A 17,046-nucleotide genomic window follows, 5' to 3' on the forward strand; every position below is an offset into this window, starting at 1 on the left:
TTAACCCATTGCTGTTTAACACTTTTATCAATGTCTTAACTAATTGATAAGCTTATCAAATTTGCACATGACAAAAATCTGAGAAATAAAACAAATATACTGGATGAGAGAATCAGGATCCCCAAAGTTCTTGACATGCTAGAACAGAAGTGTCCATTGCAAGGCTGGTGGGAGGCATAAAGACCACGACACTCCCAAGTTTGGCCCAAACCACATCAAAATGTAATTAGTGGGGCAGGTAGGTGGCGCAGTAGATAAAGCACTGGCCTTGAATCCAGGAGGACCTGAGTTCAAATCCAGATTCAGACACTTGACACTAGCTGTGTGACCCTGCGCAAGTCACGTAACCCTCATTGCCCCACCCCCAAAAATGTAATTAGGGAATATTTAAGAAAATAAATAAAAATACAATAAAACATGGATAAGTCAATATGTAGTCTCCAGGGACCCTAATGAATGGTTTAATGGACCCTAGTTCTATTTGAATTTGAGGCCACTGGGTTAGAATGTGGATATGAGCCTAATAAGATGAAATTTAATAGGAATAAGTGTAATCCTACACTTCTGGGGGATAAGACCTGCAATTTCATTGACATAGGGAGTATCCACTGAAGAAACTTCCTCTTCCAATACACATTATCCCCTACTCTGTGACTTATAATTTTAAAGAATTTCCAGGCAGCTAGGTGGCGCAGTGGATAGAGCACTGGCCCTGGAGTCAGGAGTACCTGAGTTCAAATCCGGCCTCAGACGCTTAACACTTACTAGCTGTGTGACCCTGGGCAAGTCACTTGACCCCAATTGCCTCACTAAAAAAAAAAAAAAAAAAGAATTTCCTATGGTACTTAGAGATTATATGACTTTCCTAGCGTCATATAGCCATTAGGTATCAGAGGTGGTAATTGCAGCCACGTCTAATCTTGCCTCAGGTACCACCTCTCTGATTAGCACTATGTCATGGTCCTCTTCAAGAAAGAAGGAACAACAATAACTTTCCCCTATTTCTCTTCCTATTTTGACTCCCTCCATTTAAAAAAAAAATTTTGTGGGGCAATGAGGGTTAAGTGACTTGCCCAGGTTAAGTGACTTACACAGCTAGTAAGTGTCAAATGTCTGAGGCCACATTTGAACTCAGGTCCTCCTGAATCTAGGGCAGGTGCTTTATCCACTTTGCCACCTAGCTGCCCCCTCCATTTTTTTTTTTTTTTTTGGTTTGTGAGGCAATTGGGGTTAAGTGACTTGCCCAGGGTCACACAGCTGGTAAGTGTTAAGTGTCTGAGGTCAGATTTGAACTCAGGTACTCCTGACTCCAGGGCCGGTGCTCTATCCACTGCTCCACCTAGCTGCCCCCCTCCATTTTTTTTTAATGTTTATATTGCACCTTATATAGATATATGATCACAGCTATAGACATGTTATAGTAAAAATAATCAACAGGTTTGGAGTTAGGAGACCTGGGTTTAGATCAAAGTTGTGACTCTTAGTTGCTTTATGACCCCTAACAAACTCTTTTGCTTACCCCTTAAATATAGGTATTCCATAAGTGTCTTCCTCAGTCTTCTCTTTTGTATATATTCCCTTCCTCAATCATCTCAAAACTAAGGCCACTGGATAGACATTACAGGAAAGGAGATTTCAAATCAATATAAGGTGGGGGTGGGGCAATCCTGATAATTAAAGCTATCCATAAATGAAATGGATTTCCACTAGAGGTTTCTGAGTTTCCCTCATTTTGTGTGAGGTCTTTAAAGGGAGGCTGGATTACCACTCCCTAAGGATGCTGCAGATAGACTGTATGCTTTGAGTAAGAGTTGGACCAGATGCTTTAAGAGTTTCCTCCCTATTCTGCAATTCTATGATTTTCACCCTCATTTTCCTTGGTTTAAACATTAAGATTTCTTTTTTTTTTTAAGTGAGGCAATTGGGGTTAAGTGACTTGCCCAGGGTCACAGAGCTAGTAAGTGTTAAGTGTCTGAGGCCAGATTTGAACTCAGGTACTCCTGACTCCAGGGCTGGTGCTCTATCCACTGCGCCATCTAGCTGCCCCCAACATTAAGATTTCTTAAGGAACTGATGACAGACTATGGCAATATCTTGCTGTGAAAAACAACAACACAGGGTATGGAAATGAAGAATGGAAAAAGAAAACTTTCTAAAGAAACTTGTTTTTCTTTCACTATTGAAAGTTGTTATTTGGGTAAAAGTAATCTTTCATGTTGTCCAACAGAAATATATTACAGCTAACAAAATAGCACACTTAAATATAATTTATCTAATTATTCACCAAGGCTGTTTGCTCCTTGATTTTTCCAACTTAGGAGAGCAAACTGAAAACAACTTGTTCTTCTATTAAGTGCTCTGAGCGAGACCCCATTTGGAAAGAGTTTTAATGCTTACCATGGTCTCTTAGGCTGTCCAGCTACTGAGATGTTTCAAAGTTGATCTAAATGTTTCATGGAGGCCTGGCTCATAGACTTGCCTTTAGACTGTCCATTAACTAATCATCAATCTAAACCCACTTGCCTGCTTCTCACCATTTATTTAAGAAAGTGCTTTTTTTTCACTCTCAGAAGACTGTCAAGAGCTTTTTTTTTTTTTTAAAGCAAAATAGAAAGCTAACAAAACTGAGACAGAAGCCTGGTTTATTTTGAAGATTTGAAAATGGCTCCAGAGGTTTCAGACATTTTGAGTCTAAAGAGAATGTATCTTTTAAAACAGTCATGTGTTCTGATGGCTGGTGGATCAATCATTGTCAAGGAGATCAACAGGGTATTAATAAGCTCAATGGGATGTTATCTTTAATGAATAATTATTGTTATTGTTATAACAATAATTATACTCCAGTGGGTCTGTGATCTCATTGGTGTGAGTATGCCTTCTAAGGGAATTTCCCATGGTGGGGAAGAACACAATACATCCACACCTGCCCATCTGATGTGACTCTTGTCCATGTCTCCCTATAAATTTGCTACAAAAAGTCACCCGAAGTGCTGCTGGCTGCCTCTGAGCTCTCAAAAGGCTGGGCCCACAGATCACAATATGCTGAATGGCTTTTTGAGTATGATCTCTATCTGAAAAGCAGCATAACTAAGGGCAGAGATGCTGAAGACCAGTCAACTGGCCATTTGATAATGGTTAAATCAAAAGAGGAGATATGCCACTATAAAGGAATTTCTGTCCTTTCTTACTCAAAATAAAAAAGAAAAGAAAAGAAAAATTAGTGTAATGAATGATAAAAAGAGGCAATTATAGCACATACAGGTCCCCAAACCCTCTAAGAGAGGTTGGAAAACCTTTCATTTCAGATTAAAAGCCCTCTACTTTAGCAATTAAGTAGAATGGAATAGGTTTCCTTACTCCTTTCTCTTGTTCCCGTGCAGTGTACATTTTTAAGAAATGCTGAAGAATACATAGCAGGAACAAACTGAATTTACTTGATTCTGAGCTCCTTGAAAATGAGGGTACTGTCTTATTTATGTCAGCACCTAGCACAGGGCACTTAGGTGTAGCAAGCCCTTAATTTAATCAAGCATTTAATTAATTTATTTGTTAAGCAGTTAATTAATTAGATTAAGCATTTTTTAATGAATGATAAGGAACAAATAAAGAAAGAAATCTCAGATTGCATGCCTAGGCAGCATCTAAGGCAGAATTTGAATTCAGTACTTAATGATGGATAAATACATACTTCTGAATTGGCCTTGGGCAGGTTTACTTTCTTTGTCTTTATCAAATGCAATAAGTTGTACTGCATAGTTCTGGTCTGGCATAAGACCTTGAATGATGGCTTTATTTGCACTATTCTGAAGAGTCAACTGGTTGGTTTTTCCACCTAGAATGAAACAGAAAGATTGTTGAAGAATGGATATTAAGAGAATTTTATTAGGTACCATATAGACACTCAATATTTTAAATAATTTTTAGAAAATCTGAATAATTAATTACACACCCCATTTAATTTGACCCAATAATTCTTGACATGAAACCTAATTTGACCCATTCTTGCAATATTAATAGCACATATTTATACTCTGTTTTATGTTTATGATGGACCCAATAAAAGATCATGGCTGAGAGACCATGTTGTAGAAGACTGGAGTCAGGAGACCTGGGTTGAAATCTGAGCTCTGATATTTACAAGCTATATAACCATGGGCAAACCCTGAGTCTGTTTCCCCTTTTGTAAAATATATAATCTCTCTCCAAGGGCTAGTATGAAGAAGGCTTTTTATTATTTTAAAGTACTTTGTAAATGGAATTTATGATTACTACTAGCTATTATAAAAATGGGCAAATTTTCTGAGCCTGTTTCCTCATCAGTAAAATGGATATAATGCTTACATTCTTAAATCCAAAAGGCTGTTGCAAGGAAATCATTTAAAGAGCCCTATCACTGTCAGTTGTGATTATTTCATTTGATCCTCACGGTAGTGTGAGATAGGTAGTACAAGTATTATTAACCCCATTTGACAAATGGGATTAAAAGGTAGAATTGACACAACAATCTAAATAGTGAGGATGAAATTGTACCTGGACAGAAGTTGTTTTTATACAAGATCTTTCATCCTTCCATACTATCGGCTCAATACACTATAGAAATACATTTCCTTATAATACAGGAAGACAGCAAACTCTATCAGCAATTTAATTCTGAATGGAAAGAATTGTTTTTAGTCTTTAAGCTGAAGAGGAGTCTAGACCAAAAAATTGCAATATTCCATGCTGTTATTCTTTTTTTTAGCACCTATGAAGTAAGCCAAAACATTTGGATTCATGGAACAATTAAAAAAAATTTTTTTAAAGAATAATTGTGTATTTCTTTTTTTTATTTTGAACAGAATTTTATTTTCCAAAATATATGTAAAAACACCTTCAATACTACCCCGGTCTTGAGACCTTGAAGAACAGGAGGCAAGATGGTCTCTCTTGCCTGGCTGCTTGAAAATGCATATGCTGTCAAGCATTGAAGTTTCTGGCCTATGATCTTTGTTACAGGATAGGATCCACTTGATAGGTGGATCCACTTGATCTCAAGGGTTCTGAGATACAGGAGGGCTAAAGCTGATTGGGTGTCTGCAAGAAGTCTAGCACCAATATAGTCAATCTCCAGGAGCAGAGATAAATTGGCCCATATGGGAAACACAGCAGGTAAAAGCTTCCGTACTGATCAACAATGGATGGACTCAAGCCAACAATGAGTGGCTCCTACCTGGGTGAAATAAGAAGACCCAGTCTTTTGGGGGGGGGGAGTGGACATATATATTTTTTAAAGGCCATTATAACACTATCAAACTAATCTGATAAGTATTGCTTACCTAAAAATTCTGGCAATTTCAAAATTTTATGGGAAATTCTGATCAAATCTCAGTCTTCTCCAATCCACTGGTTTCTAATAGGAAGCATCATCTCCACTGGTGCTCATAACAGTCTATAGTCTTATAGAATTGCCCAAGGCTTAAAAAAGAATAAATATTCATATACCTAGTATTAGAGGTCTCCCTGGCTCCAAGGCTAGCACACTCTCCACTATGATGCATTACTGCTCTTTAAAATTTTAATATCATGTCACCTTCATTTCTAAATATATCCTTCCCCACTTCCCTACCCAAGAAGCCATCCTTTGTTTTAAAAAATACTAAAAATGACAAAAATATTAATAATAATAACCTAGCAGCATTTCAGCAAAACTAACCAACCCATCAACTTAATCTAATAGTAAATAAAATGTACCATATCCAGTCCTCCACCTCCAGAGAGGAAAGGAGTGCATTTTCTTGTCTCTTTTTCAAGTACAAACTTGGTCATTATAATTTCATGGTGCTTCAGTTTCTTTTTTCTTGTTGTTCTTTCAAATTATATTCTTGTAGTCATTGTGTCTATTATTTTCCCATTTGTGTTTACTGAATTTTTATCAGTTCAAATATCTTCCCATACTTTTCCAAAATCTGTATATTCATCATTTCTAAACCACACAGTAACATGCTAGTACATTCACCCATCACATCATGTTTAGCCATTCCCCACTTGATGGGCTTCTCTCTACTTTGTTCTGAGTTCTGCTATGAGTATTTTGGTGTAGATGGAGCTTTTCTTTCTGCTTTTTTTTTTTTTTTTTTTTTTTTTTTTTTAGTGAGGCAATTGGGGTTAAGTGACTTGTCCAGGGTCACACAGCTAGTAAGTGTTAAGTGTCTGAGGCCGGATTTTGAACTCAGGTACTCCTGACTCCAGGGCCGGTGCTCTATCCACTGCGCCACCTAGCTGCCCCTCTTTCTGCTTTTAATACCTTTGGCACTAGCACTGGCAATTCTAGATCAAAGGGAATCAATTTTTTCTCACTTTCTTAGCATAATTCCAAACTGCTTTGCAGAATGATTAGAACAATTCATAGTTCAACCAACACTATACTAGTACACTTACTCTTCTGACAGACTCTCCAATGATAAATATATTCACCTATCTTTTCTTACCTTTGCTAATTGACTGGCTACAGGGTAAAATCTCAGAGTTGTTTTGATGTGAAAATTTGGAGTATTATTATTAATTTGGAGTAATGTTTCACATGGTTGTTAATAGTTTGCAATTCTTTTAAGAACTGTTTGCATGAATCCAATAGGCACTGGCTCCAAATCTTACATATTTCTTCTCTAGATATCTCAGATATGAGACCTGTATCTCAGATACCACATGCAATGGCTTTTCCCTAATCAATATCCTCTTATTATAGTTACATTTATTTTTTCAAGCAAAAGCTTTTAAAATTTCACATATTCATTAAAAATAAAAATAATGAGAGATAAAAGAATATCTTTTATTAAAAAAACAAAAATGTTAAAAAGTAATTTAAAAAATTGTTGTGAAAGATAAAAAAATGTTATCCTTTGTCATCACCTTATCCCTTGTTTGGTTAAGAACTCTCCCCCAGCCACATCTGTGAAAGGTAACTGATCTAATCCTCTTCTATTTTTTAAGGTGTGGCATTTAAGATTTAAGTTGTATATGCACTTTCAGTTTATTGTGATATATGGTATAAGACACTGATCTGAGCCTAATTTCTACCAAACTATTGTCTCTTTTAAGTGACTGAGTTGGGAGGGAAAATTAGATCAGGGCAATTTTCCACATGTCCTGTATGTTTGTTCTATCACAATCTAAATCCATTTAGTACGAAAAGTATCTCTCCCTATGTCCAACAAAGTATGTGATGTCCTGACAGCATTCAATAAGTGGCAGTTGGGAATATCTCAGTATTATGCATTAACATCTAAAGGGAGAAACCAAGTCACATCAGGCTCTTCCTACCACTTCTTGTCAAAATAGGATTACGTGGGGGAAAAGCAAAGTGGAGATACACATTTGGGGAAAACACCTATAGTAAGACTGTATTCTCAGATAATCTACTGATACCCTATAGATATCACAGCTCCTTTTTACCTTGTTATTCTCTTCTCCACACCTACCAAGGACCTATGGGTATGTACACACACACACACAGACACACACACACACACACACACACACCAGAGATACATACACCTAGGCATATCCATATACATACATCCAACTACACACAAATACACAGGCACATACAAGCATACCTTTTTTGTACATACATATACTATACCTTCCCAATATACAGTTTATCATTTTTATATAGCATTGTTTATATTAGAATTCTTTTTTAGGTGCTCTGACTAAATCTCAAAAACAACAACACTACATCAGCTCAATAAGTAAATAGCTACTACTATTACTAAAATTTCATTTGGACAGAGGAATAGTAAAGGTAACATTTGAGATCTTACTCAACCTAAGTTTTGTCAGGAAAAAAAATTATTTGGTAATTGACTTTTCCACTTGAAGTAAAATCTAAATTCAACACCTAATACTTAGAACAAAGAAAGTCCTTCCCTCTCACCTCCCACCTTGATACCACCCACCCCACACCACCCTTGGGTTGGCAGCCGATCTCCCAGAGGGCTCAGGTGGCCCACTGCTTTCTATTGGGCCAGCTATGCAGGTGGTCTATGAGTGTAGTAACAGAACTGTGTGTTTCCCATTTCAGTGGGCCAAAAATTTATCCTGTCACATATTCTGCAGGCCAAGAGAATTCTCACTAAACTAGAAATCTGGCCCAAGGAGAATTATCAAAACATTGTCAACTATAATGGGCCATAAAAGACTCTCTTTAGGGAAAATTACTGCTTTCATTGGAGAAAAAGTTTTCAAGCTTTGAGGATAAAAATATTTAAAGACTAATTTTTAAGCAATATTTTCAATTCCCTACATGAAATCATTTTCTTATTTACTATAAAACTTAAAGTTAAGATTTTTTTACCTGAATGTGGAGTTACAAGAAGTTTGTATCCACTAAATTTCCCTTTGGGAGCTTTCCATGAGATCTGTATGCTGTCATGAGATAATATGCTATATCTTAATCTTGTTGGTGGAGCCACTGTAAAAGAAAACATAATATTTTAGAGAATACATTTTATATAAATATATATTCATTTTATTGAAAAGGTAAAGCAAAGCTGACACTTTTATACATAAGGCATTTGAGAGCACAGCAAAAAAAAAATGTGAATTAAAGTATTAACTTAACTTGTTAGTTTGCCAAAGTAACATTAAACCTAGAGCTACATGATTTTCCCTAAAGACATAAAACAAAAAGCAAACAGACAAATGAGTTGGAGGGAAGTGTCTGGCTTAATAAACAAAGTGAATCAAGCCAAATCTTTTGTTGACTTTTGAGGATAGTTTTCTCTTGCCGGGTTGACTCAAAGATCTTATCATTACATTATACTACATTTGGACCTACAACCATCTGCAGTAATTTTGCAATAATAAAACCTTAGAAATCATTATTAGGTACATAAAAATGTAAGGACTAGGTAAAGGGTAACTTGCAATTTAAAAATGGGGCCATGGTTCACAAATGGTACTTTGATTATACCCCTGCTATGAATTACACTAAAAAATTTCCATTTTGCCTCAAGTCATGGGATATATGTTGAGTATATATGTTTAATGGTAGTCAGTATAGAGAGGTGATGTGAGATAGCCACCCACATTCTCTTGGGACTTCAACACTTCTTACCTGGGTGTGTCAACACCTACTCACTCTTTAGATTGGTTCACTCATGCCAACCTGCCCTCACCTTGGCAGGTCTAGATTCAAAGAGATAGACCACCTATATAGTTACACTTCTCTCTTAGTGTCCTGGGGTAACCCTGCTGATGGAAAATAGACTCCCCCTACTCAACACTCTAGCTCCTGAGCTCCTGCCAATGCATTTCTATTTATACAACCAAATGGAGACTCGCAATATAAAAAGTACTCACAAGATGTGTTGTATTTATAGAAGCAGCTATTTATATCATGACAATCTGAAACATTACTACTTACTTAGCAATGGCAAAATAAATAATGATAATATTATAGGTCCTAGTATATTAAGGTAAATACATAAATAATAAAATATATCTCAATCTACCTATAAACTAATGGCTATTTCTGACCTATACAAATCCAACCAGTTATTTGCTCATCTATATCCTACATGCACTATCTAATCAGACCAGAACTTATACCAACACAGTTCAGATTGATCATTTATGTAAGGCAAGCCAACCTAGCCAGCTCACTAGGATACAAACTAACAGCAAAGCCTGTCATCCCTTCTGCTTTTCCTTCTTGAACCAAAGGTGGCAGCAGAGAGCAATAGGTACTTATGAGAAACTTCACCTTTCTCCAATTCTAGATAGCACTAAAAGGTAATAGCTGTCACTGAGGCTTTTGAGAAATGAAATCAATGTTTTCTTCTATGAATCAGGAATTACTTAACTCAGGCCTTCTGTCAGCTCATTGCTTCTAGCTGCATCACCAAATAAATAGTTTTTCAGCCACATCTCCCCATCCTCCCTGCAATTTCAATTCTTCTCATAAGGTTCATCTCTCAGATTCATCTCCTATCAATGGTTTAAATGAGAGCTTTCTGACTCTTAGTGACTAACTTTTAACTTAAAAGATGAAAAACTCCTTAAATTTCCCCTGTGAAACTGATAGTCCTTTTACAAAAATATTTCACTCTCATAAATACATGATACATAAATATAATGCCTATGCTCCCACCATGATAAACACTGATGAAGTCAAAGAAAAAATTTATGAAAACATGGAGACCTTTATCATCAATGGGCCAGAAGAAGATAAGCTTATAATTCTGGCGACTTCATGCTAGAGTAGGCTCAGACTACCAGACATGACAGGGAATCCCTGGGAGGAATGGAGGTAGAAACAGCAACAACAATAGTCACTTACTACTGAAGACTTGTGCATCTCATGAATTTCTCATCACCAATACTATCTTCCATTTACATAAACACAACAAAACTTCATGGATGCACCTTCGCAGCAAACATTGGCATTTAATATACTATGTGATTGTATAGAGAAGAGACAGACAAGGTGTGAGAGTGACAAAGGCAATGTGTGATGCAGAATGCTGGACTGATCACAGACTTATTCTCTCCAAGATAAATATGCAAATTAAACAAAAGTGGCAGCCCCAAGGCAAAATGACTACCAGAAGATTTAATGTCAATGGATTAAAGCCCTTCTCTGAATGAGAACAGTTTGTTGCTAACCTGGAGAGAAAGTTGAGCCAACATATGGTTGGCGACAGTGGAGCAGAAAAGGAGTGGGTAGCTTTCAGAGATTTGGTATAAAGCACTGCTTTTGCTCACCTGGGTCAGAACACTCACAAACATCAAGACTGATGATAAAATGATGTGGAAATTCAAAAGCTGCTGAATGAAAAATGAGAACTCCATAGGGTTTACCAGCAGAATAGTTTGTCCATCTTTAAGAAGGCAGCATTTAACTCCATCAAAAGTAAAGTACAAGTGAAGCTTAGAGAGAAGCAAGATTCTTGGCTCAGTAAGAAGGCAGATGATATTCAGTTTTATGTTGATAGCAACAATCCAAAGCACTCTTACGAAGCCCTGAAGGCTATTTAAAGCCAAGGAAATGTGGTGCATCTGAAATACTCAGTGCTGATGGATCCACATTGATTAGTGATAAGGACATGATCTTGGAGAGATGGGCTGAACATTTTCATAATGTTCTCTTCAGAGCATCATCAATGCTGAAGTCATTGACTGTTTACCTCAGGTTGAAGTCAACCCTTTTCTAGACACATTTCCAACCCAAGACTTTGAATGTCATTAGGCTCCTCTCCTGTGGCAAAGCATCTTGTGCTGATTCTATTCCAGCTGAGATTTACAAGATGAGCAGTCTGTCGCTCATACAAAAGCTGAGTGAAATTTTTCAGACTATATGGTAAGAGGTGGTTATCCCTTAGGAATTCAAAGATACCTCCATTTTTCATCGCTATAAAGGTAAAGAAATAGATTGTCCTGTGACAATTACAGGGAGGTCTCTCTGTTAGTTATTGCTAATTCTCCACCTAGAAGATGGTCATCTACCTGAGAGCCAGTATGGCTTCAGAAAGGGCCAAAGAATGGTTGATATGATGTTTGCTGCCTGACAACTCCAAAAGAAATGCCAGGAGTAGAACAGAGGTCTGTATACATTTGTAGACCTCACTAAGGCCTTTAATAGTGTCAGTCATGAGGTTTTATGGAAAATTATGTCAAAATCTGGTTGCCTGGAGAAGTTCATCAGTATTGTATGTCAATTTCATGAAGGCATGCTTGCCCGGCTTCTGGATAATGGACAATGCTCTTACACTTACCCAGTCACCAGTGAAGTGAAGCAGGGCAGGTGGGGGGGGGGGTGGGGGGGTTGTGTTCACTCACCACACCTGGGACATCTGCTAGTTGTTCACACCACCAGAAAAGCTGAGGAGGGAGAGTGGCAAAGCCAGAGCGTTCCTGAAGTTACTCAACCTCCCCTCAGCAAGCGTTCAATCTTCCTCCCCTAAAAGGGGAGGTCCTTCAAAAACTACCTATGGAGAGGTTTATTACTTCTGACCTCAGTAGCATACTTCAGGGTGGTAGTAGTAACTTCAGAGTGGGCCAGGTGTGGCCCCTCCCAAATGAATCAACTAAACTCCAATAATTTTTACCACACATGCTTTTTAGCATAATGTTCTTAGTCATGTCATCAAATGCTTTCAAAGGGAACAAATGTGGCATCAAGTTGCACTACCATACTGAAGGTAAATTCTTTGATTTGAAAAGGCTACAAGCCAAGACCAAAATGGAGGGAGTGTCGGTGCATGATTATTTGTTTGCAGATGATTGTGCACTCAATGCAACCTCTGAAGATGAAATATGGCTTGATTCTCTGCTGCTTGTGCTAACTTTGGCCTAATAATTAATACCAACAGAACAGAGGTGCTCCATCAGCCAGCATCACACTACCCATGTGTGGAACCATCAGTTACACCAAATGGAGAAGTTCTGAATATTATGGATAAGGTCACTTACCTTGGCAGTATACTTTTCAAGGATGCACACATTGATAATGAGGGTGATGTATGCATTTCCAGAGCTAGTTCATCATTTGGGAAGCTCCAAAGGAAAGTGTGGGAGAGAAGAGGTATTAGACTGACTACCAAACTAAAGTTCTACAGAGCTGTTGTACTGACCTCATTGTTGTATGCCTGTGAAATCTGGACAGTATACTAGCATGGGCCATGCCACAAAACTGAATCACTTCCATTTGAATTGTGTTTAAAAGATTCTGAATATTACCTGGCAGGATAAGATACCAGACACTGAGGCCCTCTCTTGAACTAAACTGCAAAGCACTCAAACTCTACTGCAGAGAGCAAAACTCCAATGTGCTGGCCACTTTGTTTGCTTGCAAATGTACACTTGCCTAAAAGACTCTTTTAAGGAGAACTCATAGAAGGCAAGCACTCACATGGTAGTCAAAAAGCCATATAAAGATGCCCCAGAGATATCTCCTCAGAATTTTGTGATTGATTGCATGACATGGGAGACACTGGCACAGGACCATCCAGCATGGTGTGCCCTCATCAGAGAAGGTTCTGTGCTCTATGAGCAAAGAATTGAAGTAGCTCAAAAGAAAGACCAGATGCTCACATTTAGATAATCCAACCCAAATGTTCACATGGATTATTTGTGCTCAACCTGTGGCAGGGCATTCCAATCTTATATTGGTCTGATTAGCCACAGTTAGAAACATTGTAACTTGACTCTAACATAATGATGTCACTTTGGTCCTCTTCAAAAATGAAAGTCAACAACCAACCAATATGCTATCTGTAACATAGTGCTGACTAAATATATACATAAACTTAAGTACCATAATCCTTTGAAGATGTAAATCCTCACATGGTTCAACATCTTGTTTAGTATTCTTCTTACTCATACCTTTCCATTTTTATAAATAAATTTTCTCTGTCTTCTTAAAACATAAAACTATTCATATACACAAGAAGAATCATTCTACATCATTCACAAGGTGCTTTAAGCCTTTACATTTACTCCATGATTCATTTTCTTTCCCAAACTGCTCAAATTTCATATGAAATATGTTCCTTTATACAGATATTTTATAGTTTTTGTTAAAACATTGTTGGTCTTTTCTAATTCATTTTAGGTATCGAAAAGTTCATCATAATGGAAAATATATCTTTCATCCTTTGACAGTCACTAGAACTCTTTCTTTCATGTTAAAAAAAACCACCTTTTTCTATCCCTTTCATCACTCAGCTGCTCCATATGAACAGAACGGTAGCTTAAGGGGACAGCACATTACATCCCATATGAGATATGTAGGCCATGAGAGGTAAGTGACATAGTGGACAGATTATTGACTCAGGAAGACCCTCTGACCCTCTTCCTGATCAGGAAGATCCCTGTTCTGACACCTACACACTGTGTGACCTGAGGTATCACTTCACCTATCAAATCTCTGAGCAATGCTCTAATCCAATAAAGTACAGAACAGTTTGCAAGTTTGGATCTGTGCTGGTACAGGAAGCATCTCACTGGATGCTAATGCCACTATGCTGATGAAATCATAAATCATGAATCTGCTATGGTAACATGATCTCCACTTCTAAAATGTACAAATCACAAAGGCTTTCAAGTCCATGTAAAAGTAGTTATGCTCTTTAGTCTTTGATTTAGAATGATTTATATTCTATAGAAAGAGAGTAACTCAGTGATGAATCAGCTTGAAAATGTAATACCCTCTGACAGCTAATGAAAAAAAGGATAATTCTATATTACTTTGTCTAAGCCACTAAAATTTAACTCAACCACATGCATGCTTTGGGATTTGTATTGGTACAAAAGTTTGTGAATTTCTGGAGAAATGTAGCTGGGAGTACTAGAGCAATTCATTTAAATGTTGGGGGAATTTTTTGATATAAATACACAAAGAAAGATGATAATTTTTTTTTTGGTGAGGCAATTGGGGTTAAGTGACTTGCCCAGGGTCACACAGCTAGTTCATGTCAAGTGTCTGAGGCCAGATTTGAACTCAGGACCTCCTGAATCCAGGCCCGGTGCTCTATCCACTACGCCACCTAGCTGACCCTGATGATGATTTATTCTTAATTTTTCAACCCTTCTTTCTCAAATGAAAAAAGTTAGGATAACATTTTAAAGCAATAAACCAACAGGAAAACCATCAACAATGTAAGAAAGAACCCAGCATGCAGCCAGATAATTCCTTCCTCTTACACAGAGCAGCCACTGACCTTAAATCAACAAGCACTGAATCAAATGTCCCCCAACATACTAGTGCTTGGTATATATCTGCATTTAATAGAGTTCCATTATCACAACAAGAACTTTTGCTTAGGCCAAACTTAGACCAAAAATCTTTTGCTCCAAGGATTTGCTCTCTGTTGATGGATCTAATTTTATCAATCTATTAGACTGGTGTGGTTGTTGAGTTGTGTCGCTTCTTTGTGACTATATTTGGGCTTTTCTTGGCAAAGATACTGGAATGGTTTACCATTTCCTTCTCCAGCTCATTTTAAGATGGGAAACTGAGGCACACAAAGGTAAGTGACTTGCTCAGGGTCACACAGCTAGTAAATATCTAAGGCCAGATTTGAACTCATGAAGAAGTGTCTTCCTGACTGTAGGCATGGCATTCTATCCATTGGGCCACCTAGTTGTGCCTATTAGATGATAAGTTCTTACAATGTACTCCACTTCTCATCTAAACTATGCTTTCCCCTAACAACTAGCACAGTATTCTCTGAAATACTTAGTAAATCTTTGTGGCAATTGTATGTTATATTTCATAACATAATGGGTAGAAGACCAGCCTACCAGTCTCAAGTTGTGCCTCTAACAAATACTTGTTTGAAAATAGGTAATTCCCTGTGTGTCTCCAGGTAATGCTCTAAAAGTTCCCATTATACATCAATAGAAGTTTCCACACTGAAAATTCTCTACGTTGATGAAACCACATATCTGAACCAAAACCTAACAACAACAACAAATAAATGGGTAAACAACCTGAAGAGTGAATCCATTTTTGCAGGGCACTTTGTTATCTCTTGAAGAAAAGTTCATTTCTTGCAAAAAAAAAACCACTCATAAAAAATTGAGTGATTAAGTTGATAGCAATCATTGGTTAGAGTTCATTGAATAATTCTTTAGTAATGTAAAAATAAATGGCCAATGGCAACATAGAGTCAATCAACCTGAAGAGCACTGGAAATATGCTATGTTCCACTAACTTCATTAGTGCTAAAAATGCTTTGGAATTTCCAAGGAGAGTCCTTGTCTCCTTGTTGATGAAAGCAATCAAGCTTATAAGTTTAAAGATTAGAATTCTTACACAGGGGGAAGCTAGGTGGCGCAGTGGATAGAGCACCACCCTGGAGTCAGGAGGACCTGAGTTCAAATCCAGCCTCAGACACTTAACACTTACTAGCTGTGTTACCCTGGGCAAGTTACTTAACGCCAATTGCCTCACTAAAAAAAAAAAAAAAAAAAGAATTCTACACAGTACCTTTGCACAGATGAATGCATGTTTGCATCAATACTTATTTTCCATCTTTTCTCTTTTTTTGGACCGTATCTTTGATTTCATTGGGATAAGGAACTGATGAGGAAACTTCCTATTTCAGTGCAGATTAGAAACTCCTCTGCAACTCAGAGAGAAAGTTTCATGGATCATTGGGAGGTTTAGTGATTCGCCCTGTATCATCCAGTCTATATACGTGACGTTAGACTTGAAACTAGGTCTTGTAGACTCTAAAGCCAGCTACCTCTCTATCAATTCCGATTTTCAAATCATTCATATTAAATTACCTATTAATCTACCAAGAATGACGTCTTTTCAGAAAATTATACTGAAAAGACATCACCATGATAATATATATTCAAATTACATAACATTACCAGAAGTTATTTTTATAGAAAATACAATGACCAGTGTATATATATATGTATATATATAATATATACACACATATATTTATGTGTGTATATTTCAGTACATATATATCTAAGTATATATAACCTATAAAAGTATATATGTGTATAGATCTAGATAAATGTAAACTGTAAAAGTGTACATATATATTTTCATGATTGGAATTCTGATATTTGGTCACTCTTTTTCCTATACAAATTACACACATATATATTCCAATACAAATATATACACACATTCCTATAAAATTACTTCTATTCCTATATAAATTATATACACATATATGTATTTTTGTGTCTATGTGTGTATATATAGATAGATATATAAAATTTACATTGACACAGTACCATGAGAACTATTTTTTATTTGGACCTGCAATTTAATTGCTGTAGGGAACTATCAGTGTGGAAAAACCTCCACTGATAAAGATGTACAGCTCAGCTATAAACTATGGCCTTGAAGAGTTGCTTAGGGCACTGAGAGAATGAGAAATTTACTCATTTTCACATGGCTAATATGTTTCAGAGGCATATGAATCAGCTTCTGCTGATTCTGAGGCTCATATTCTAACTCTCGTTAGGATTACTAACACAAACTACTTCTATTGTATCAGAATGTAAGCTCTTTAAGGGCAGCTAGATGGCACA

General features: G+C 37.0%; 1 protein-coding gene across 1 annotated transcript in view; it reads right to left on the reverse strand.

Moving 5' to 3' along the window:
* Nucleotides 1–17,046, reverse strand: part of COL14A1 (collagen type XIV alpha 1 chain) — a 275,177-nt gene that overhangs the window by 231,153 nt on the left and 26,978 nt on the right. Inside the window, exons 3-4 of the mRNA XM_043992943.1 lie at nt 8,336–8,452; nt 3,689–3,832 (exon numbers count right to left, since the gene is read on the reverse strand). Of these exons, the coding sequence (XP_043848878.1) occupies nt 3,689–3,832; nt 8,336–8,452 (261 nt within the window). The remainder of the gene's footprint in view (nt 1–3,688; nt 3,833–8,335; nt 8,453–17,046) is intronic.

The sequence above is a fragment of the Dromiciops gliroides genome, chromosome 1 (genome assembly GCF_019393635.1).
Source record: "Dromiciops gliroides isolate mDroGli1 chromosome 1, mDroGli1.pri, whole genome shotgun sequence".
Taxonomy (NCBI): Eukaryota; Metazoa; Chordata; class Mammalia; order Microbiotheria; family Microbiotheriidae; genus Dromiciops; species Dromiciops gliroides.